This window comes from Pseudonaja textilis, chromosome 1 (assembly GCF_049901715.1).
Source record: "Pseudonaja textilis isolate UNSWEBS1 chromosome 1, rPseTex1.2, whole genome shotgun sequence".
Classification (NCBI taxonomy): domain Eukaryota; kingdom Metazoa; phylum Chordata; class Lepidosauria; order Squamata; family Elapidae; genus Pseudonaja; species Pseudonaja textilis.
In genome coordinates, this window is record NC_141990.1 from 1,042,788 (window position 1) to 1,065,319 (window position 22,532).

The 22,532-nt window shown below is 49.2% G+C and overlaps 1 protein-coding gene and 1 long non-coding RNA gene across 2 annotated transcripts; both read right to left on the bottom strand.

The window, feature by feature from the left end:
- Positions 1 to 1,022: 1,022 nt before the first annotated feature.
- ERAL1 (Era like 12S mitochondrial rRNA chaperone 1) lies at positions 1,023 to 12,098 on the bottom strand. The gene is made up of 10 exons (XM_026723117.2): positions 11,629 to 12,098; positions 10,932 to 11,059; positions 9,744 to 9,821; positions 9,069 to 9,115; positions 8,733 to 8,794; positions 8,449 to 8,561; positions 5,297 to 5,563; positions 3,197 to 3,346; positions 3,023 to 3,103; positions 1,023 to 1,725 (listed from the first exon to the last, which is right to left on the bottom strand). Exons 1-10 carry the CDS (start codon positions 11,942 to 11,944, stop codon positions 1,603 to 1,605), a joined length of 1,365 nt encoding a protein of 454 aa, XP_026578902.2. The 5' UTR covers positions 11,945 to 12,098; the 3' UTR covers positions 1,023 to 1,602.
- Positions 12,099 to 13,928: 1,830 nt separating this feature from the next.
- LOC148127485 (uncharacterized) lies at positions 13,929 to 17,786 on the bottom strand. Its single transcript, XR_015741689.1, has 2 exons — positions 17,749 to 17,786; positions 13,929 to 15,669 (listed from the first exon to the last, which is right to left on the bottom strand). It is a non-coding gene; the product is annotated as an uncharacterized LOC148127485 (long non-coding RNA).
- Between the last annotated feature and the right edge of the window lie 4,746 nt (positions 17,787 to 22,532).

A 22,532-nucleotide genomic window follows, 5' to 3' on the forward strand; every position in this document is an offset into this window, starting at 1 on the left:
GTTGGCTGTGGAGGCGGCTGGGGAAGGGCAAAGTCCGGCTGGGCAGAGCAGGGGAGAGGTAGAACAAGGGAGAGAGAGTTCAGAGGAAGACCCAGGGGGAAGACCCCCTCTTCTTCCTAGGGCACGCAGGGAAGAACGGAGAAGGGAGCAACGTGAGTTGCATGGCTTACGGGGGAGGACAAGGCCCTGATTCCTTTCAATAGCCACACCAGGGAAGCGTTTAAAAGAGATGCAAGCAGAGTGCGGCAGCTGCTGGGAACAAACGTGAATTCGAAGGTTGGGAGCTTGTGGGAAGCTCGAAAAAAACCCTTTTTAGATTCGGGATCTCACAGATGTGCCAGGTGCAATCCTAATAAAGGTACTTTTGGGATAGGTCTGTCTCTGAGTTAGATTGGAATGGAGCAGGGGTCGCCAACCTTTTGGACCTCAGGGACCACCAAACTCATAATTTTTAGATCCCAGGGACCACTAACTGGTTCTGTGGGCGTGGCCTAGTTTGTGGATATGGTTTGGTGGTCATGTGACTGGCTGGACATGGCTTGTATGTAAATATTATGAATATTTATATAAATATGGAATTCTTTATTAAAATAGAGCAACTTTTACCCAAAATCAGGCAAAGCAGGCAGTCAGGTTGAGTTGCTCTCAGAATCACAGATTCATTCAGAGATCTATCTATCCGCCATCAGCTAGCTCAGTCTGTCACATAAAATTTGCTAGCAAGCAAACTCACAAAATTAACTCACAACACACCAAGAATGTAAATATTGATTTTTTTTATTTAAAAAAGAGCAACTTTTACCCAAAATCAGGCAAAGCAGGCGGATTGAGTTGCTCACAGAATCATTCAGTGATCTATCAATCTGCCATCGGCTAGCTCAGTCTCTCAAATTTGCTTGCCGTGAGTCTGCGCTGAACTTGCTTGCAAGCAAACCTTCGGTCCTAAGGGAGGTTCGGCTGTGCTTAAAAGCAGAGGCGAAGATCTAAAGACTAGCTCGAAAGCAAGAAATCCAACCAGACAGTTTCTCTGACCAGGAGCCTCTTTTTATTGCAATTCCATGAACCCCTAACACCCTTTAACTCACAGAGCCAACAAGCCTTGCCTTCCTCTGGATGGGCATGCGGTTTCGCCCAGATGCCGTCGGTGGGGTGTACGGCGCATGCGCCATAATGTGCCTGCCACCCGTGAGCAGCCATTGGGGTGAGAGAGATTCCTTTGCCAAGTGGGAAAAATGGCTGACGAAGGACCCCTTTAACGCAGGGGGAGGAGGAAGTTATTCTAGCTGTGCCCAAAATCTGCCCAGAGGTGCGTGAAAAGGCGGGGTGGGTGGGTTTCCAGGGGTTCTCCCAAGAGTCAAAGGGGCAAGGTGGCACCGCGTTTCTTCTGCCAACCAAGGAACCCAGAGGGTGGGCCTTGGCTTGGAGCTGCCGGCCAGCTGCCCACCGCCCCAGAAGCCCTTTGGGTCCCCGGGGTGGGAAGGAGGGGGCTCCACCCTCCTGCCCCAAGGGAGAGGGGTGGGGCCTTTCAGAGTCCAGTTAGCGCTTGGGCCAGACAGGGGGCAGTGTCCGAAAAGAGACCCATCCTCTCAGGGTGGGCGGGGCTCACTCCTTCAGCTGGACGGAGAGCTTCAGCTGCACTTCACACAGGAAGGCGTTCATCAGGTCGTAGCCGGCCTCGGTGGCGATCTTGCCGATCACCTGGCCCTGAGCGCCAATCAGCATCTTCTGCAGGAGGAGCAGAGAAGAACCTTCAACGGTCAGCCCATCGCCTCTTTCCCCCACTTCTCCCTCCCTCCCTCCCTCTCTTTCCGTCTCCCCGTTTCCCTTCCTGCCTATTTGCCTCCCTCCCTCCCTTTCCATCTTTCCTCTGTCTCCTTCCTTCTTCCTTTCCTCTTTTTATCTTCCTTTCCTTTCCCTTTCCATCTTCCTTTCATTCCTCTTTTTTATCTTGCTTTCTTTTCTTTTTTCTTCCCTTCCTTTCTTTTTATCCTTTCCTTTCTATCTTCCTTTCCTTTCTCTTTTTTTAATCTTCCTTTCCCTTTCTAACTTCCTTTCGTTCCTTTTTAATCTTCCTTTCCCGTTTTATCTTCCTTTCCTTTCTTTTTTTATTTTCCTTTCTTTTTTCTTCCTTTCCTTTCTTCTTTTTATCCTTTCCTTTCTTTTTATCTTCCTTTCCTTTCCCATTTTATCTTCCTTTCCTGGCTGGGGAATTCTGGGAGTTGGAGTCCTCCAGTCTTACAGTGGCCAAGTTTGGAGGCCTCTGGGGAATTCTGGGAGTTGGAGTCCTCCAGTCTTAAAGGCCAAGGTTGAGGCCTCTGGGAATTCTGGGAGTTGGAGTCCTCCAGTCTTAAAGGGGCCAAGGTTGGAGGCCTCTGGGGAATTCTGGGAGTTGGAGTCCTCCAGTCTTAAAGGGGCCAAGGTTGGAGGCCTCTGGGGAATTCTGGGAGTTGGAGTCCTCCAGTCTTACAGTGGCCAAGTTTGGAGGCCTCTGGGGAATTCTGGGAGTTGAAGTCCACCAGTCTTACAGTGGCCAAGTTTGGAGGCCTCTGGGGAATTCTGGGAGTTGGAGTCCTCCAGTCTTAAAGGGGCCAAGGTTGGAGGCCTCTGGGGAATTCTGGGAGTTGGAGTCCTCCAGTCTTAAAGGGGCCAAGGTTGGAGGCCTCTGGGGAATTCTGGGAGTTGGAGTCCTCCAGTCTTACAGTGGCCAAGTTTGGAGGCCTCTGGGGAATTCTGGGAGTTGAAGTCCACCAGTCTTACAGTGGCCAAGTTTGGAGGCCTCTGCTTTAAGTCAGGGGCTTCCTGTATTCATTGTTGATGAATTTTACATTATGTTTAAAATGCTGTTTTAGTTTCTTTGCTTTCATCTTTTTTGGGAACCGAAAGCCGCCCACAGCCATTGATTGAGTTGGGCAGCTACGGAAATAGAATAAATAAATAAACTGTACTGAAATGCATTCTCACCCCTAACACCCCCCCCTACCCCCCCCAAAAAAGAGGAGAGACCCCAGATTCAGGTGCTCACCAGGTGTCTCTCCTTCGGGACCTCCAAAGTCTGCACGATCTGGAGCTCCCCAGCTGGGCCCTCTTCCCAAAGGGCTGTTTTCTGGAAGAAAAGACAAGGGCCTCCCTGGTAAGTCTGCCATGCACCTGATGGGCAAGGGAGGGCGGCTGGGGAGCTGCGGGCCCTGACGCTCACCTGTGTCACCAGATAGGGCACTTCGTGGGGCAGGTGTTCCAGGAGTCTGGCCCGGATGAGGTTAGCGCAGATCTCCTGCGGGGACTGGCTGGTCAGGACGTCGCTGTGGTACTCCCACGGGCCCGGCTTGGCTTGATTAAGGAGGTATTTCTGTGGGCACAAAGGATCCTGGGTCACACCTGCTTGGAGCCGAGGGGTACCTGTACAGCAGTTCATGTTCTGACCCGGGCTTCATAAACCCTAATCAGGCACACACTTATTTTAAAAACGAGGCTTATTTTATTGCAATGCTGGGAATTGTTTTCATTGCCAGCCTAATTAATCTCAAACAGTCCCCCAAGGTAGAATAGAACAGAAATTAGAATAGAATATACAGTAGAATAGAAATTAGAATAGAATAGAATAGAATAGAATTCTTTTATTGGCCAAGTGTGGTTGGTCACAGAAGGAATTTGTCTTGGTGCATAAGCTCTCAGTGTACATAAAACAGAAGAGACATTCATCAAGGGTCAAGAATCATAAGGTACAACATTTAGTAATAGCCACAGGGTACAATAAGAATAGGATAGAATAGAATAGAATAGAATAGAAATTAGAATAGAAATAGTACAGTATAGAATAGAATAAAAACAAAAATAGAACAGAATAGAATTATTTATTGGCCAAGTGTGTTTGGACACACAAGGAATTTGTCTTGGTGCATAAAAAGAAAAGAGACATTCACCAAGAATCATCAGGTACGACACTTAATGATAGTCACAGGGTACAATAAGCCATCAAAGCATACCAAGATACAGTCCATATAAACTGTAAGGATACAAGCGACCAAGTTACACTCATACAGTTCCCAAGTGGGAGGGGATGAGTGATAAGGAGGGATGAGAAGATTAATAGTGATAGTAGTGCAGACTTTGTAAATACTTGGACGGCTTTGAGGGAATTGTTTGTTTTGCAGAGGGATGGCTTTCGGGAAAATGCTCTCAGTGTACATAAAAGAAAAGTGTACATTCATCAGAGTCAAGAATCACCAGGTGCAACACTTAATGATAGTCACAGGGTACAATAAGCCATCAGAAGTCGCCCAGATTAGACAACGCTGGCCTAGATATACAGAAGCTACTTAAATAAGCAGCGAAACATTTTTAAAACAAACCGAAAAGTCCACCCGCCACGATTCAACTCCCAGATTGGCAGCCCTACAAGCGCCACGTACTGGCAATTTCCCCCAATTCGAAAAGAAACCCAGTTTTAAGCTGAAATGTTTTCTGCTCTTCTCTCTCCCCCCCTTCCCCCCCCTGCTTCTGTTTTATCCTGGCGAGGCAGGGACGAAACATTTCGATCAAATGTCTACGGAGATTCTCAAAACCATCCAGGTCAGGGTTGTCGCAAAGGTGCTTTTCCAAAAGACAACTGGACTTTCCTTCTGCTTTTTCGTTTGAAAACCTTTCATTTCTTCCTCTGAGAAGCTGCAGTTCTTCAGACTTCCGTCTGTCCATCCATCCATCCATCCCGCTCCCTCCCATTCCCATCTCTCCTCCTTCCTTCCTTCTTTTCCTTCCTTCCTTCCATCCATCCTTCCTTTTCCTTCCTTCCTTCTTTCCCATTCCATCCATCCATCCTTCCTTTTCCTTCCTTCCTTCTTTCCTTCCTTCCTTCCTTCCCATCCATCCATCCTTCCTTCTTTCCTTCCTTCTTCCTTCTCCCTCCCTCCCATTCCCATCTCCTTCCTCCTTTCTCTTTCTCCCTCACTGTCGGTTCACCAACACTGGAGCTTTTAAAGAAGAGATTGGATCACCATTTGTCTGAAGTGGGGTAGGGTTTTCCTGCCTCAGTAGGGGGTCGGACTAGAAGACCTTCCAAGGTCCCTTCCAACTCTGTGATTCTGCCTGTTCTTTTCCCTTCCCTCCCCTCCCCTCCTCTCTCTGAAGAACTGAAGAAGCTTCTTGGAGGAGAAGCGAAAGGCTTTTCAAGGAAAACAGCCGTGTCCGTGTGCCTTTGGGGAGGGCCCCTTTGGGAGGTCAAGCCTTCCCACCCCTTCCCCGTGGCCATCTGGGGCTCGAGGGCCGAGCTCTGGCCTCCTGGCGGTGGCCGCTCACGTGCCTTCAGAGTGTCCACCTCCTCCTCCTGCAACGCAGCCAACATGAAGATCTCCCGGAAGCCGGGCCAGCCTTTCTGGGCCTTGGAGCCCTCCGGGGTCTTGTCCTCCGTGGCAGAGGCCCAGCCCGGCTCCTTCTGCAGGGGCTCCCCGGGGCCGCTCTTGGGGGGCCTGTACAGAGACCGGATTCCCAGCTTCTTTCCTCCAAAGGCGCCTTCGGTCAGCTCCGCCACCAGCTCCAAGAGGAGGCCCTTCTGCTTCACCAGATCCACCTGGGCCCGGGAAGGGAAACCAAGTCAGCTGCTTTATCCTGTTTCCCCCCAAAAATACGACCTACCGCTGAAAGTAAGCCCTAGCTCGATCTCTACATGTCCCTCTTCCCCACGGCCTGGGTGAGTCCAGAAAGGACTGGTCTTAAATGTTTTGAAAATAAAATGGGAAAGAACGATTCTACGCTCTTACATTTTCAAATCAAAAACTGTCTAGCGAAGTAAATCACCTGATGGTTTTAAATTGGATAAGCGAGATTGTCAAAAACAACCTGGTTTCAATAATTTTGCGGTTCTCAGAATACACCACAAAATAAGCCCTAATGAAGACCCTCCCACCCACCCACTCCAGAGTGGACGGGTAAAAATTAAGCTAGGGTAAGGATGGGGGGAGGGAGTGGAGCTGCCCTACTATTTACCTTTGGGCAGGTGTAGCCAGGCCTCGCACACCCCGACACCTGCCTTGCCGGCCCATTTCTTCTGCAGCCAGCAAGGCTTTCTGAAGGCTTCTGGAGCCGATGACAAAGCTCTGGATCGATCCTGAAGGGTGCAGAGGCCTTCAGGAAAGCCTTGCTGGCCACAGGAGTTCCAGAAGGCCTCTAACAGCAAAAAGGAGGCTGGGGGTAACGCTCGCAAGTGAGGTTAGTCAGTGGATGATACGTCCTCCGAAAATAAGACCTGGTGCCTTTTTTGGTGGCAAAAAAAAAGATATATATTAGACAGGGTCTTATTTTCAGGGAAATACAGGTAGCAAGTCACGGAAAGACAGAAAACGGACATGTGAAAAGGAACCAGTGATCCACCGAGCCTGCCCTTTGAGGGTTTTCTATTTATTATTTTTAATTATGGCCCTTTTTAAAAAATTACACGAGATTATTTATTTTATCTTTTGTTTCTTTACGCATTCATCTTACGGCCCCCTTCAGATTGTATTTCAGTAAAACAGAACATGGATTAACGTTTTGGCGAGTGGGGGTGTGTGTGTTTGGGGATTGTCATGTGTGTGTGTGCATGTTCAGTCTGGTCTCTGGGAGTTATGTGAATTTCATTGTATGTATACAGTGTATATACGTACAGCGACAATAAAGAATTCAATTCAACTCAATAAATGAAATAAGTCATCACAATACAGGACAGACTGGCCAGCAAAAGCATTTTCTGTGTTCTGCGGTACTCAACAGTTACACGGTTGAGGTGTTAAGATTTAAGAAGTGATTAGCAGCAGTAATAGCTGCCAACTGCTGTAAGTCTGATGCAACTGTAAGGCCGATGAAGTAAGAATGGCTCAGCATAGCATGCGTATTTCCCTTTAAGACTGGGGATATATAAAGGCAGCCATTAGAGGGCATGTTCTCTCTTCTTGAGTCCGGTATTCCTTGCAGAGTTTCTCCGTGTAGAGTTAACAAGGTATTTTACCTACCATGTATATTTCTCTGTTGTGGCTCCGGGCTTGGATTCAGCTCCTGTGACTGATATGAGTTCAAATGAGGAGGACATGGCAGAAAAATATGAGCCGGCATGGCTCAGTGATTGGACTGGTAATCAGGATGAGGAGATGGACGTGACAAAGGACGACAGACCTGATGTATTAGAATTGTCAGGACCTTTGACCTCCTCTGGTTCCTTATCTGATCAACAGCCGGGAATGGCTGACAGGGAAGTTTTGAGAGAGTCTTCTAGTGGAGATGAGAACTTGGAAAATTTGTGGTTAAATGTAAAAAATAGAAGACGGTTGAGAAGGCAAAATCAGCTGGAACGGAGGAGGAGAGCGAGTCAGTAAATTAGCACGTTGCCTCAATGAGTATAAAAGGACACAGCTGGGCTGGTACATTTTGCCAGGAACAAAGTGACTTATTTGAGTGAGGACGTTACAGCAAGAAGCTCTGAGACTGGAGATTTATTGCCAGGACTGGTTTGCCGGACAGAGTAAAGATTTATGCTGTGGATTGAGATTTCTGCCAGCAGTTATCTTGTAAGACTTCTTTCCGTTTGATTTAATTGTGAAATGGCTGCTTTCTGTCTGTTCGTTGGAATTTTGAAGGGGAGTCATAACATTTCTGTATATAACTGTTGTACATAAACCACAGTTAAATGTCTAAGCCTCTATGTGCCATGGTTTGCTCCCAGGTTGTCTCATAATGGTACTCACACTCCAAACACTTTGATATACACATGCCAGGCAATCCTGAATACAGGTAGTCCTCGACTTACAACAAGAGTTCCTTTAGTGACCATTGGAAGTCACAACGGCACAGAAAGAAGTGACTTACGACCGTTTTTTCCCACTTAGGACCATTGCAGCATCCCCATGGCCACTGATCAAAATGGGCAACTTGGCAACTGACTCGTATTTTACGACGGTCGCTATGTCCTGGGGTCATGTGGTCCCGTTTGGCGACCTTCTGACGAGTATAGTCAATGGGGAAGCCAGATTCGCTTCGTAACGGTATGACTAACTTCTCAACTGCAGTGATTCACTTAATGACCATGGCAAGAAAGGTCGTAAAATGGAGCACAAAGTCAGTTAACTGTCTCACTTAGCCAACAGAAATCTTGGGCTCGACTGTGGTCGTAAGTTCAGGGCTACCTGTACTGAAGACCCCCCCCCCCCACAGAACATGTATTTTGAGAATCACCCAATAACAGAGTTGGAAGGCACCTTGGAGGTCTTCTAGTCCAACCTCCCTAGGCCTAGACCATTCTGGACAAATGCCTGTCCAATTCTTCTTGAAATCCTCTAACCCATAACCCCGGGAGGGAAACGACTCCACCGGTTAATTGTTCGGTCACCAGGAGCCAAAGGGGCCTCTTTGGCTGGTGGGGAACCCAGAGAGGGCAAAACAGGTGATACCCATCCCCAGGTGAAGGTTATAGCCCAACAAACTCACCTTGTTCAAGATGAGGAGGCTGGGAACCTGCGGGAACTGCCTCAGGCAGTGAAGCACCTGCGGGTGAAGCTGATGCCGGGTGTGGCGATCCGAGACATCCACCAGGACCAGCACTTAAGGAAAGAGGGAGGAAACGAGCTTTGGGCCAGCCACCTTGCCCGCGGGTGTGCAAAGGGACAGCCAGACGAATTTGTGGCACAAGCCCGTGGCAGCCCTGCCACCTTCGCCTAATCACCGGAACGAAAACAGGGAATGGTATCTGATGGATGCAGGCCGAATCTCACCTAAATCGGCATCGTTCAAGCTGTCAAAGGGGTCAGACAGCATGGTCTTTTCCAGGTTGTGTCTGAAATGGAAAACAGGCAAAGCATCCGTCATAAAGTGAATACTTCTTTCCCCCCTCCTCTCTCTCTCTCTCACACACAAAGACCCACTGTCCAGGGCACAGGTGTCCAACCTTGACAACTTGCAAAACTTCCATGACTGGGGGATTCTGGGAATTGGAACCCACCCCTCTTAAAACACGCTGGCTGGGGGATTCTGGGAATGCAAGTCCACCCCTCTCTTAAAGCATGAATTCTGGGAGTTGAGTATCCACGTCTTCAGGTGAGACTTCCTACCTTTTGCCTTTGGCAGCGGTGGTGAGGCCAGGGGTATCCAAGATAATCTAGAGAGAGAACAGGAATTTAAGCATGTTCAAACCAGGACAATATTTCCCTTACTTTTGCAATGTCAAAAAAAAAATGAAACTAACTTTTTAGATAACCATCTATCCAGGGTGTCTTGAGCTGTCACACTGATCGGCCTTCAGGAGGGTAGGACAACCTGGACAGTCAAGCTACTCCCTACAAATTGAAGTTTGCCTTTTGGACAGGAGAGCCACCTGTTCTTAAAGGATTGGGGGTTGGAGGGGGATCCACAATGGGGATCCTTTAGATCACAGGTCTCCAATTCTGGAAGCTGAAGTCCGCCAGGCTTAAAGTGGCCAAGGTTGGAGACCCCTGCTTTAGATACCCCAAAAGTCTCTTTTTTAGCTTCTGAAGCTGCCTCCCTTGGTGATCCACACAGTTGGAAGCTGTTACACACAGTCCTCGGCTTACGACGGTTGCTTAAACTACAGGTAGTCGTTGACTTAAACCCATTCTTAGTGACTATTTGAAGTAGCCATGGCACTGAAAGAGTAACCTATCCCTGTTTTTCAGAGTTATGGCTGCTGCAGCATCCCCCTGCTCAAGGTTTTCCTTTCGATATTGACAGAAAAACAGTTTCAACTCCTTCTTATGATGGCTCCTCACCAGCTGGGTATCCTCGGCTGTGATGACGCCTTGAGCGTTGCATCTGGTCGTGTGCACCTTACTGGAGACCGGCAGGATCTGCCAAAAACAAAGAAAAAAAAAACAACTCAGAATTATTTTAGATTGCGAAGCCTGAAGAGGAGGCATTATTTATACTTCAGTCCTCAACTCTTATGACCAGAATCGGGAGCAGAATTCCCATCGCTTAAGCAAGGCGGGTTAAGTGAGTCACGTGCAATTTTACCACCATTCCTGCCAGGGTTGCTAAGTGACTCACACGGTGATGACCCAAAGGGCGTGGCAGAAAGGTAGCACAGCCAGATAATAAGTAAAGCTCCAACTTTGTCCCCAACGTCCTGGTTACCTTCCGGCCTGGAGAAAACTCTCTCAGGAACCTATCACAGCCTTTGGCTGCAGATTTCAAGTCCAAAACTTGAAACCATAAATCTAATGAAGGCAAGATGAGGTAATTAATCCGGCAGAGCAAGATAAGGAGTTCCAGAAGTGAAGTACCAAGCAATAAATCAATACAGTTGGGAGGATGCCAGGAACACAGATAAGCCACTACGCCACAGGAAAAATTCACGTTTGTTCCCAGCAGCTGCCGCACTCTGCTTGCATCTCTTTTAAACTCTCTTCCCAGGTGTGTCTAATGAAGGGAATCAGGACCCTTTCCTTCCCCGTAAGCCATGCAACCCATGTTGCTCCCTTTTCCATTCTTCCTTAGGATGAAGAGGGGGTGGGCCTGGGTCTTCCTCTGAACTCCCTCTCCCTTGTTCTATCTCTACGCTGCTTTGCCCAGTTGGACTTTGCCCTTCCCCAGTTTCCTCCACAGCCAACGGAGTCTTCCCTGTTTGTCTTCCTCCTCCTTAGAGTCAGATTCTTGGGGGGCGGGGCATGACACACACCTTCGCTAAGTGAACTGAGCTCCCCCAATGGATTTTGCTCATCAGAAGTTAGCCTCAGGACACCCCCTCCCCCCATGTGGAAACCCCCACCAGAATTGAGTCCTACCGTGGTGGGAAGGTCACCAGCGGCCATGGTGCTCAATTGCTCAGTGAGGAAAAAACAGCCGCACGTCACTTTTTTTCAGTGCCACTGTGACTCTCCAACGGTCACTAAACGAGGACTACCTGTCGTGTACGGCTGAAGCGCTCACACCAAGCCTTGGAGCCCCGCGGCCTTTACCTTCCGTCCGAGCAGCTGGTTCGACAGGGTGGACTTGCCGGCGTTGGGAGCCCCGATAATGGCCACTCTCAAGACTTTGGGGTTCTCCGGCTGATCAGGGCGGTGGAACAACAGGGATCTGTGATCACCTACAGGAACAGGGTAAAGGTTGAGTGGGTCACCGCGAGGGGTTCAAAGCCTGAGAGCTCTAAATACGACGCCTTCGCTGGTGTGTGAAGGTCGCAAAAGGGGGTCGCGGGGACGCTGCAGCTGTCATAAATGCGAACCAATCGGCAAGAGTCCTAATTTTGATCATGCGACCATGCTGCCACCGTTGTAACTATGAGTCCGTTGCCAAGCACCTGAATATAAATCACGTGACACACACACACTCACACACCCCGGGAATGCTGCAACGGTCATTAAGTGTGAAACATGGTCCTAAGTCACTTTTTTCAGTGCTGTTGTAACTGTGGTCACTAAACGAACGGTTGTAAGTCGAGGACTGACTGCAATCTTCCTTTCCTAGATTAAAAACAGGTTTTCCTGGACCTTCGAATGGTCACTAAAGGAACGGCTGTAAGTCGAGGACTGCCTGCCCAAGGACGGGCTGGGAAAACCCTCTTGCCGGGGCCAAGAGGGGAAGAGACGCCGGCCTCAGGGACACCACCCCCCCGTGCGGACACCACCACCACCCCGGGCCAGGATCGAGGCCTACCGGGGAAGGCGCAGGCGGGCGGGGCGGGCGGCCCCCCCAGAGACGGGCCCGCTTCTCCCGGGGCGATCCCGGCCAGGTGATCCAGCGCGGAGTCGCGGCTCTGCGGGCGAGCCGGGGCGGCCCAGAGGGGCTGCAGAGGGCCCGTTCCCGAAGGAACCCGGCTTGCCTCCTGTCCCTTCAGACCGAGTGGCCGCGAGTTCCTCAGGCTCAGAGCGCGGGCCGAGGCCGGCTCCAGGCGAGGGGAGGCGGCCGGGAGGAGCCGAGCCTGACGCACGGCCAGGCCCAAGGCCTGCCAGCCCAGCCTCGCCGTCGCCATGGTGATCTAGCGCCTCACGAAGCACCCTCGCTGGCCTGCGCCGCCATCTTGGATCTGGCAGCCGGAAGGACATTCTGGGAGGCGGAAGGAACCGACCACAGAGACGAGCGGTGAGTAGAGCGACGCGTGGGGGAGCCGCGCAGAGGCGTCGGGGGCGTGGCCTCAGAGGAGCAGTGCGCCGCCGCCGCCCTTTCTTCTTTGTGCGCTTCCATTTCAGAGCGCTTTCCGAGCATGCGCAGAACGCCTCGTCGAGTGGGGGGGCGCGTGCGTGGGGACTGGGTCACGTGGTGGAGAAGACTCGGGACAAAAGTTCCTCTGAGCATACGCAGAGCGCATTCCAGACTTGCTTGATCTGTTTTGGAGGTGGGCGGGCATTTTGTTAAGGGCAAATTCTTCAAATTCTCTCTGCAGCATCTCCACCCAGTGCCCTTCAGTACCTCTGAACATATGCAGAGTGCATTTCGGACCCTTTGATCTATATGGAGCTGGAGGGGGGTCTATTTTGTTTGCTTGGGCAAGTGCTTCAAAGGCTTCAGCGGGTCTCTGCAGCACCCTTCCCCGCCCCACTTCCAGTTCCTCTGAGCATAGGCAGAGTTCGTGCCAGCCCTTTCAATGGAGCTGGGCTGTTTTGTTCCCTAGTTCGAGTGCTGCCTGAGTTCAAGGACTTGCATGCTCTCTGTTGCTCTCCAGTCCTCTGAGCATGCACAAAGTACCTTTTGAGTTTCACCCTGTTTGACCTCCACAGGCCTAGTCCCTTTTCTCCCCTGATTGCTTTCTTAGTGCAAGTGTTTCAAGCCCCCTGGAAAAGCCAAATAGCCAGAGCCCTTAGACTTATATCCCGCTTCCCAGTGCTTTCCAGCCCCCTCTGAGTGGTTTACAGCATCCGCCTCTTGCCCCCAACAATCTGGGTCCCTATTTTGCTGACCTGGGAAGGATGGAAAGATGAGTCGACCTGAAGCTTGGTGAGAATCGAACGGCTGGCAGTGGGCAGAATTGGCCTGCAATACTGCATTCTGACCGTTGCACCATCACAGTAGATAGATGGAAGATGGACGGGTGAGAGACAGAACTTAGCGATAGCCCTTAGACGACACATACCACTTCACAGTGCTTTTACAGCCCACTCTAAGCGGTTTACAGAGCCAGCCTCTTGCCCTCAACCATCTGGGTCCTCGTTTTACCCACCTCAGAAGGACAGATGGCTGAGTCAACCTGGAGCCTGGTGGGATTTGAACTGCCCAATTGCAGGCGGCCGGCAATCAGCAGAAGTGGCCTGTAGCACTGCACTCTCACCGCTGCGCCACCGAGGCTCAAAATCATCAAAACCGTAAAAAAGCAAAGAATATTTCGGACCTGGGATATGCGACACCCGGAAAAATACAGCCTCCTTCACTTCACCCTCCAGGGAAAGATGGAAGACAAAAGAGGTCCAGGGAGAAGAAGAAGATGATCAGGGCTTCAAAATCTAAGGGTGTCAGGTGATGCTCCATTCAAAATCCAAGAAAGAAATACTTAAGGCTCTTTTAATTAGAGAAAAGATCTCTTTTACTGGAAATCAAGTGGTAGCAACAGCTCTTTGGGAAGGCCTGGATAGCTGGGTAAAATTGGCAAATCCAGGCTAAACCTCTGGCCAGTCATAATAATTAGCTTACATCCTGCAGTGATAGGTTGGCACTTATTAAAACAACGCCTGTCTATTCCAGGTCCTTGAGGAGGAGAAGTGGATAAAACGGGCAAAATTATTTCATGTATTTAGATTTCCTACTTCTGAACTGCCATCAAATCCAGACTGTAGCTCAGAGGTCTCCAAACTTGGCAACTTTAAGACTTGTGGACTTCAACTCCTAGAATCCCGGACCCTCTGTGAGCGGCCGGACAGGAAATCCATAATCCAAAGGCCGATTTGACCAACCCTCAAGGACCCCGTGGGGGCCGACTGTTTTCCCACGCCCGTAAGAAGAAGAGGCAGCAGACTCAAGAGGACTTGGGGGCCATGATTTTATTTTATTTTCGCACAGGAAGATGGGCTACGGTGTCCTTGTGAGGCCGGGTGGCATCTTCTTGCCTTTGGGGTGCTGGAAGGAGATTTATCGGGCAGGGCAGAAGAACCCTTACCATTACTAAACTCAGTAATGGTAACGGTTTCGCTGACACGCCGCGTGGTTGGTCTTCCAAGACGTTTGTAGAGCGGTGGTCTCGCAGATCAGGGCACAGGCCCTTCCCCTCATCTCCACCCCCACTTTCTTGGGGGTCACCCCCCCCCTCCATGCATGAAAGGGGGCTGGACTAGAAGACCTCCAAGGTCCCTTCCGACTCCATTATTCTATATTCTATCAATGGAGCTGCTCCCCGTGATAAGCTGAGCCTGATTTACCTCACTCAAAAATGCTTCAACGCTTTCCTGCTGCTGTATGCCTGGAGATAGCACGGGGGGTTGGGCTAGAGGATCTCCCCAGGGCCCTTCCAACTCTTTGTTATTCTGCTGTGCTGCTTATTCTGTTATTAACCGAGGAGAGAACCAACCTGAACTAAGGAGGAATTTCCCGAACAATTTATCAGTGGAACAACTCGCCACCAGAAATTGTGGCTGCCCCATCACTGGAGGCTTTTAAGAAGAGACTGGAAAGCCACTTGTCTGGAATGCTATAGGTTTCCTGCCTCCGCACAGGGTTGGACTAGATGACCTCCAAGGACCCTGCCAACTCTTGTTATATTCTGTTGTTATGCTGTTAATAAGGTGGGCTGCATATTCAAGGGTCAAATGACAGCAGCCTGACCCCACCAGCTCTTTGGGAAGGCCTGGATAGCTGGGTAAAATTGGCAAATCCAGGCTAAACCTCTGGCCAGTCATAATAATTAGCTTACATCCTGCAATGATAGGTTGGCTGTTATTAAAACAACGCCTGTCTATTCCAGGTCCTTGAGGAGGACTGGAGAAGTGGATAAAATGGGCAAAATTATTTCATGTATTTAGATTTCCTACTTCTGAACTGCCATCAAATCCAGACTGTAGCTCAGAGGTCTCCAAACCTGGCAACTTTAAGACTTGTGGACTTCAACTCCCAGAATTCTCGGCTGGAGAATTCTGGGAGTTGAAATCCACAAGTCTTAAAGTTGCCAGGTTTGGGGGACCCCTGCTCTAGCTGGTTGTGCTATCCACCATATACCTTAACTCACAATTGGGCAACTATGGCCCCTTAATGATCTATGGACTTCAACTCCCAGAATTCCTGAGCCAGCCAATATGGCCGGTTCAAGAAATTCTGGGAGTTGAAGTCCACAAGTCCTCAACGGGCCATAGCTACTCCCTCTTATCTTAGGACACATTCCCTGGCATTTCCATTGATGGGAAAACTCCTTTCTGCAGGCAAACTGGTCTGGGGAAAAAAAAAAGAATTAAAAGATAAAAAAATCCCACTTCCCCCGGGGCTTCTAGTCCACATTAAGGCAAAAGGGCTTCCTGCTTTCTGCTTGCCCCTTTCCTGCTGGCTCTCTCCTGTGAAAAACATTTCCCTCGAGTAAAAATAAAACTCGTTTGCAGCCAAGGTGGAGATGCTTCAAGAGTGGAAAGCCGGAAGGCGCTTCGGATGGACCCAGGAGCTCCAGATAGTACATCATCTATACTGTAGTGTCTGATTCCAACTTACAGTATATGATGATATCCGAGCTGGAAACTCATCAAGTCTTTTTTTTCTCTCAGGGAAGAATAACCTGCAGCTGGAGAACTGGAGAAAGAGAGAGAGAGAGAGAAAGAGGAAAAAAACCCAGAGAAATTAGGGCGATAAAAGCTAGATTAAAATGCCCAATGGGGTTTTCCAGCTGTGCTCAGATTATGCTTTGCACCTGTATATAAAGAAATAGTGGGGACCCAGGGGCTCTTCGGACCAATCTGCAAATTCCAAAACTGAACTCAACTAAATTAAACGGAACTGAAACTATTCTAACCTAACCTAAACGGAAGCAAATTGAATTAAACCTGAACTAAATCTAAACCAAACTGAACTAAACCCGAAGCAAACCCAACCTAACCTAAAACTAAAATAAATCAAAATTAAACTAGAAACTAAACTAAATTGAATTGAATAAATTAAACTAAAATGAATTAAAATTAAACTGTAAACTAAACTAAATTAAATTGAATAAATTAAACTAAAATGAATTAAAATTAAACTGTAAACTAAACTAAATTAAATTGAATAAATCAAACTAAAATGAATTAAAATTAAACTCTAAACTAAATTAAATTGAATAAATGAAACTAAAATGAATTAAAATTAAACTCTAAACTAAACTAAATTAAATTGAATAAATTAAACTAAAATGAATTAAAATTAAACTCTAAACTAAACTAAATTAAATTGAATAAATTAAACTAAAATGAATTAAAATTAAACTCTAAACTAAACTAAATTAAATCGAACTAAATGAAATTTAACTAAACTAAACTCCTAATATCGTAACTCCCTGGGCAGGAAAACAAAACCATTCCACTTATTTATTGGCCTAATATTTACAAAATGGATCGACAGGACAATTGCACTTCGCCTGAAGGAGCTGCTGCGTCTTTTTGCTATTCTCAAAGTTTTTTTTATTCTCTGCAGCGGAGCGAGGCTTCCCAGGTCTTTGAAAGGCGGGCTGGATGGAAATGGAATGAAAATACATTTTTTCCCTACTGTTTCTACACTTCAGAGAAACAGAATTAACACATGTTGGGCAGTATCCGCCTTGGGTTCCGGAGCGAAAGCCATTTAAGAAACCGCTCGCGTAAAGAGGCTGTAAAATATTCCCAGGCGCATTTGAAGCAACGTGAAATTCGAGAAATGTTTTGCATCTCCCTGAGACGGTCTGGAGGCTAAATCCCAGGAGGAACGGTTGTGGGAATTGGGCATGTCTAGTTCTCAGGAAAGGAAGGACCGAGGGGGTGACAGGACAGCATCTTCCAATGTTTGAGGGGTTGCCCCAAAGAAGACTTGGAGGTCAAGCATCAGAAGGAAAGACAAGAAAAAGGGACGGAAACGCCTGAAGGAGAGAGAGGAGCAACCTGGAATTAAAGAGAAACCTCTGAACAGTGAGAACAATGAACCAGTGGAACTGCCTGCCACCAGAAGTCGTGGGTGCTCCAACACTGGAGGCTTTTTTCATTTGCCTGAAGTGGTGTAAGGTTTCCTGCCTAAGCAAGGGGTTGGACTAGAAGACCTCCAAGGTCCCTTCCAACTCTGTTATTCTATTCTATAGAAGAAAGGAAGGGAGGAAGGAAGGAAGGGAGGGAGGGAGAGAGGAAGGAAGGAAGATGGGAAAGACAAAGAGGAGAGCGGAAGGAGGGAGGGAAGGAAGGAAGGAAAGGAAGGAAGGAAGGAAAAAAAAGGAAAGAAGGTTGGAAACTAATCCGAGAGACGTCCCGTCCAATTCTATGATTCTATAACAGAATCACGGTGTTGGAAGGGTCCTTGGAGGTCCTCTAGCCCAACCCCCTGCTCAAGCAGCCGCCCCTGCCTAGACCCCTTTCAGACAAACGGTTCTTCTTCAACCCCTCCCAGCATTGGAGCTGAACCTGGAAGGCAAGGTCTTGGGCAGCGGGTTGGGCTAGACGACCTCGGAGGTCCCTTCCAGCCCTAGGACTGAATGATTCAATGCCCAGGAGACGGAGATGCCCCCCACATACTTCCAAGGTTACCCTTCACCCCCAGATGCTTCCGGGCACCAGGTCCAGAGGGGAGGGCAGGCCCGGGCACCCTGGGAAAAATTCGTGAGCCCCCCCAATCCCCCCCCAGGGCCTGCCCCCCCTGTCCCGGATGGGCACTTACCCTCTCGTGCACCTGGCGCTTCCAAGGGCAGCAGCATCGGGTGGGGGCTTCGGAAGGAGGCCCTTTTATAGCCCCCGCAGCCGGGCAGCCTATCTCCCGGCCCTCCTGCTTGGCCCCTCTCCAAACCCCCCCCCCCCACCTTCAGACAGCCAGGAATCTCAAGGGCTCCCAGGACACCCAGGTGGGGCTGAGATAAGGCGGCTCCGGGCCAAGGGGGGCTCCTCCCTCCCTCTCTCTCCTTCGGGGGAGGGTGGCTTCTGGTGTCCCCCCCACTGCAGCTCACCGGCTCAGCTGGTCTTTCTCTTTGGGGACCCCCCCACTCCTTCAGAAATGGTGGGTAGCTCCGTCACTGGAGGTCTCTAAGAAGAGGCTGGGCAGTCGCTTACCTGAAATAAGTGTAGGATCTCCTGCTTGGGCAGGGGGCTGGACTAGAGGACCTCCAAGGTCCCTTCCAGCTCCTATTCTTTTCTATTTCTATTCTTTTCTATTCCCATTTTCTTTTCTATTCTGTTCCTATATTGTATTTTATTCTTATTCTTATTCTTATTGTTATTGTTATTCTTACTCCTGTTCTATTCTATTCTATTCTATTCTATTCTATTCTATTCTATTCTATTCTATTCTATTCTATTCTATTCTATTCTATTCTCCAATATTCTATTCTATTCTATTCCCATTCCTACTCTACTCTACTCTACTCTACTCTACTCTACTCTACTCTACTCTATTCCCATTTTCTATTCTATTCTATTCCTATTTTCAGAAATGGAGGCCGGGGGTCCTTTGGGGCCACCGGGGTCTCCCAACGCCTCTGCCCAGGGGTTTTGGGAAGAGGGAGGCACTGCGGGGCCCCTGGTGCTCTCTGTGCCGGGTGCGTTTTTCTTGCAGACGTTTCATGACCCAGCTAGGGAACATCATCAGTGCTGGAAGGGAGGGAGGGAGGAGGAGGAGGAGGAGGAGGAGGAGGAGAAGGAAGAGAAGGAGGAGGAGGGGGTGAGGAGGAAGGACTGTGGGGTCCCTGGTGCTCTCTGAGCCTGCTGGTTTCCTTGCAGACGTTTCATGACCCAGCTAGGTAACGCCACCAGTGTTAAGTCTTTTCATTCCGCCTGTGTTGTAGGGACGAGGCAGACACTGGAAGCCGGGCCAGGTGCCGAGCGTCCCAGTGAAGGAAACGTCTTCGCTTTGGGCCATTTGCCTGGGGTGGGGGCAGCTTGGGGGGGGAGAGAGACCAGGGGTGGGGCTGGTTAGAGAACTCCGATGGGGAAACCAAGTCAGGGGACTCTCCCCGGGGTGTGTGTGTGTGCGTGTGTGCGTGCGTGTGTGTATTTGTCTGCCCAGCCTGTAAGGTGCTGATAAAAGACCAGCCGGATCATCCTCCCCATATCTCCCTCCTTATCAGGGACCTGGCCCAGGCAGGCAGGAGGGCAGGGAGGCCTCGGACTACACAGCCAATCCTCCACTGCGCCCAGGAACCGTCTGCCCCCGTGATCCATCTGCCAACGCCCTTTTTTCAGCCTGGCGTGTCCTGTTATGTGACGGTCAAGCCCCTGGCCCCGTATCCCTTGGGGATCCTATAGGGTGAAATGGGGTGCAGACCAACACGGCTTACACACACTTGGTCCTCGGAGTTTCAACGCTTCGCTCAGTGACCCTTCCAAGTTACAGCGGCCACGGAGAACAAGTTGACTTAGGAGTGTGTTTTTCCACACACACACACCCCACACACACTTAACAACTGTCGTAGCATTTTGTCTCACGGTGATGAAATTCAGACTGGCTCGTTTTTATGACGGTTGCTATGGCACCTCCTGACAAGCCAAGTCAATGGGGAAGCCGGATTCACTTAACGACGACGTGACTCCATTGAAGAAAATGCAGCAGTTCCCTTAAGAACCGTGGCAGGAAACGTCGTAAAACAGGGTTAAAACCTCGCTTGACACACGTTTCCCTTGGCAACCCAAATTTTGGGCTCGATTCTGATCGTATCTCGAGGACCACCTGTTACGGAATGATCTTTCTCTCTCTCTCTCTTCCTTTGGTTTTCAAGGAGAGGCTTTGGCCCAATTGCCGGGCATGATGCTCGTAAAATTTGGGGTTCAGCAGGCGCCCGATCGGCCTTGCCCTCCCTCGTCGAGCCCTCCTGAGGCCATCTAGTCCTTCCTTCGTCTGCCACACTTGCTTTGCTTGCCACTATGTGTTAACCCAGAGCTGGGTTAACAGTGCACATTCTCAGGTGACTTTTTTGGGCCAAGATTTCCCGCGGGGTCATTGCTCAACGCTTTGATTATGTGACACCAAGTCAGCAATGACTCTTACGGATCAACTAGAGCAGCAACCTTGGCCCCGCTTAAAGACCGGTGGACTTTAACTCCCAGAATTCCCCAGCCAGTTATGCCCAGGCTGGCTTAAGCAGGGGGCTGGACTAATTGACCTCCAAGGTCCCTATGCTAGGCTGGCTGGAGAATCCTGGGAGTTGCAATCCACCGGTCTTAAAGTGGCCAAGTTTGGAGACCTCTGAATTAGGTGTAAGACTTGTGGACATATTCAATACGTATGTGTATGTTTGCTAAATGTAACAAATGTGATTAAAAATACTTAATTTGTATTAAAATCTATGACATGTAGAATGTGGTGACTGACATAAGAACATATTGAACTATTGAATTATCAAATCAAGGGGGAATGTAAGTTGAACATTATTATTGGAATGATACAAGCTTGCTCAATGCATATTATTAATAATAGTTTATTGATTTGTATTAAAAGGTATGAGAATTGGGGGCTTGGTATGAAAATAACACATTGGAATGCTGAATAGCGAAGTCATGAAAGGTTATAATTTAACCCAAAAATATGTGTATTATTGGTAGAATTATATAAGCTTGTGAAATGGAACAAATATGGCTCATACTATTTTATTTGTCCCAAAATGTATAACAATCTGGTTCCACACTGTTCATGCACTGATATGTTTGTCAAAAAAAAAATATTAAAAAATTGGACTGTAAGACTTGTGGACTTCAGCTCCCAGAATCCTCCACTTTCCCGGCTGGAGAATTCTGGGAGTTGAAGTCCAGCCGCCTTTTAACATTGCCAAGATGAGAGAAAACAATTTTTGTGCACTTTTTGGAACGAGGCAGCCCGGATAGCAGCAGTCCACATAGTCCTCGACTTACGACAATTCGCTTAGAGACTGTTCAAAGTTGCGACAACACTGGAAAAAACTGGTTCATGACCGTTTTTCACACTTAACGACCGTTGCAGTCTTCCCAGTGATCAAAATTCAGAGGCTTGGCTATGGACTCGTATTTATGACGGGGGTCACGTGATCGCTGTTTGCCAGCTTCTGACCATCAAAGTTCGTGGGGAAGGCAGATTCATTTTACAACCGTATTCCTCGCTTAACGACTGCAGAGATTCACTGATAACAGATGATCAGAGTTGGAAGGGACCTTGTAGGTCATCTAGCCCAACCCCCCCGCCCAAGCAGAAGACCCTACACCATTTGTGACAGATGACAGTCCAGTCTCTTCTTGGAAGCCTCCAGGGATGACGCTCCCACATCTTCTGAGGGCAAGCTGTTCACTTAACGGTGACAAGAAAGGTCGTAAAACGGGGCAAAACTCATGTGATAACTGCCTTGCTTTGCAGCAGAAATGCTGGGCTCAGCAGTGGTTGTGAGTCAAGGACTTACCTGCACTCCAAATACAGTTTGCTGGGATGCAAAATGGTCCTGTGTCCCAGAATGCTGTGGCTCGAATTGTATTTAATGTAATTTCATGCCACTAGTCCTGATGGGTTTCAGAAGACCAAAGAACAGCCTTTTTGGTATTTATAGACCACTGATGGCTCATCTTTTCGTTCTCACGTGCCTAAAGTGGGTGCGTGCGCTGGTGTGCCTGCACCCATAATGCAATGCGCGTATGACCCCCCCCTCGCCCCCTGCGAATGCACCCCCAACCCTGTGCACGCCGTGTGCCTCTGTGCACGCGTGCGCGTCTCCCGCACACGCCCCGCTGCTGCGCATGCATGGCAGATACCCAACAATTAGCTGGTTGGCGGGAGGCACGTGTGCATGCGCAGTGGAACTGAGCTGGGGCAACGGCTTGCGTGGCGGCAGAGATGGCACGCTTGCCGTAGGTTACCATCACGGTTATAGATCTTTCTTTGAGGGCCAGTTTGGGGATGGCGGTTAAGGCACCAGGTCAGATACCAAGAGAGACGGCGAGTTCTAGTCCTGCCTTGGGCACTAAACCAGGGGTCGCCAACCTTTTGGACCTCAGGGACCACCAAACTCGTAAGTTTAAATCCCAGGGACCACTAATATGAGTTTTGACTGATGATAGCTTGCTGATGTTGGTGGGAGAGAAGGAGAGAGAGAAAGAGAGAGAGAGAGGAGAGACTTTTGGCTTCGTGCAAGGAAAACAGCAGAAGCCGCCAAAGTCTTTCTTTCTCTCCTCCAAAACTCCGCCAGAAATGAGTCTTTGTGAGCCTCTTGGAGCAGGAGAGGCCTTGCAGGGTCCCAAAGACTCATTTCTGGGGGAGTTTGGGGGAGAGAAAGAAAGACTTTGGTGGCTTTCCTTGCGTGCAGCCAAAAGCGGAAGAAAGAAGCGGAAAGAAGCAGCCCGGGGGCCAGGCCAGGCGCGTGGGGCGCGTGGGGCGCGTTCCCCCCCTTGCAAGCGACGCAAGCCTTGTGTTCCTGTGCAGCCTGGATTAATTGCTTTGGGGGTGACATTTCTCTGCGGATCACCAACATTTTCTCGCGGACCACCAGTGGTCCCAGA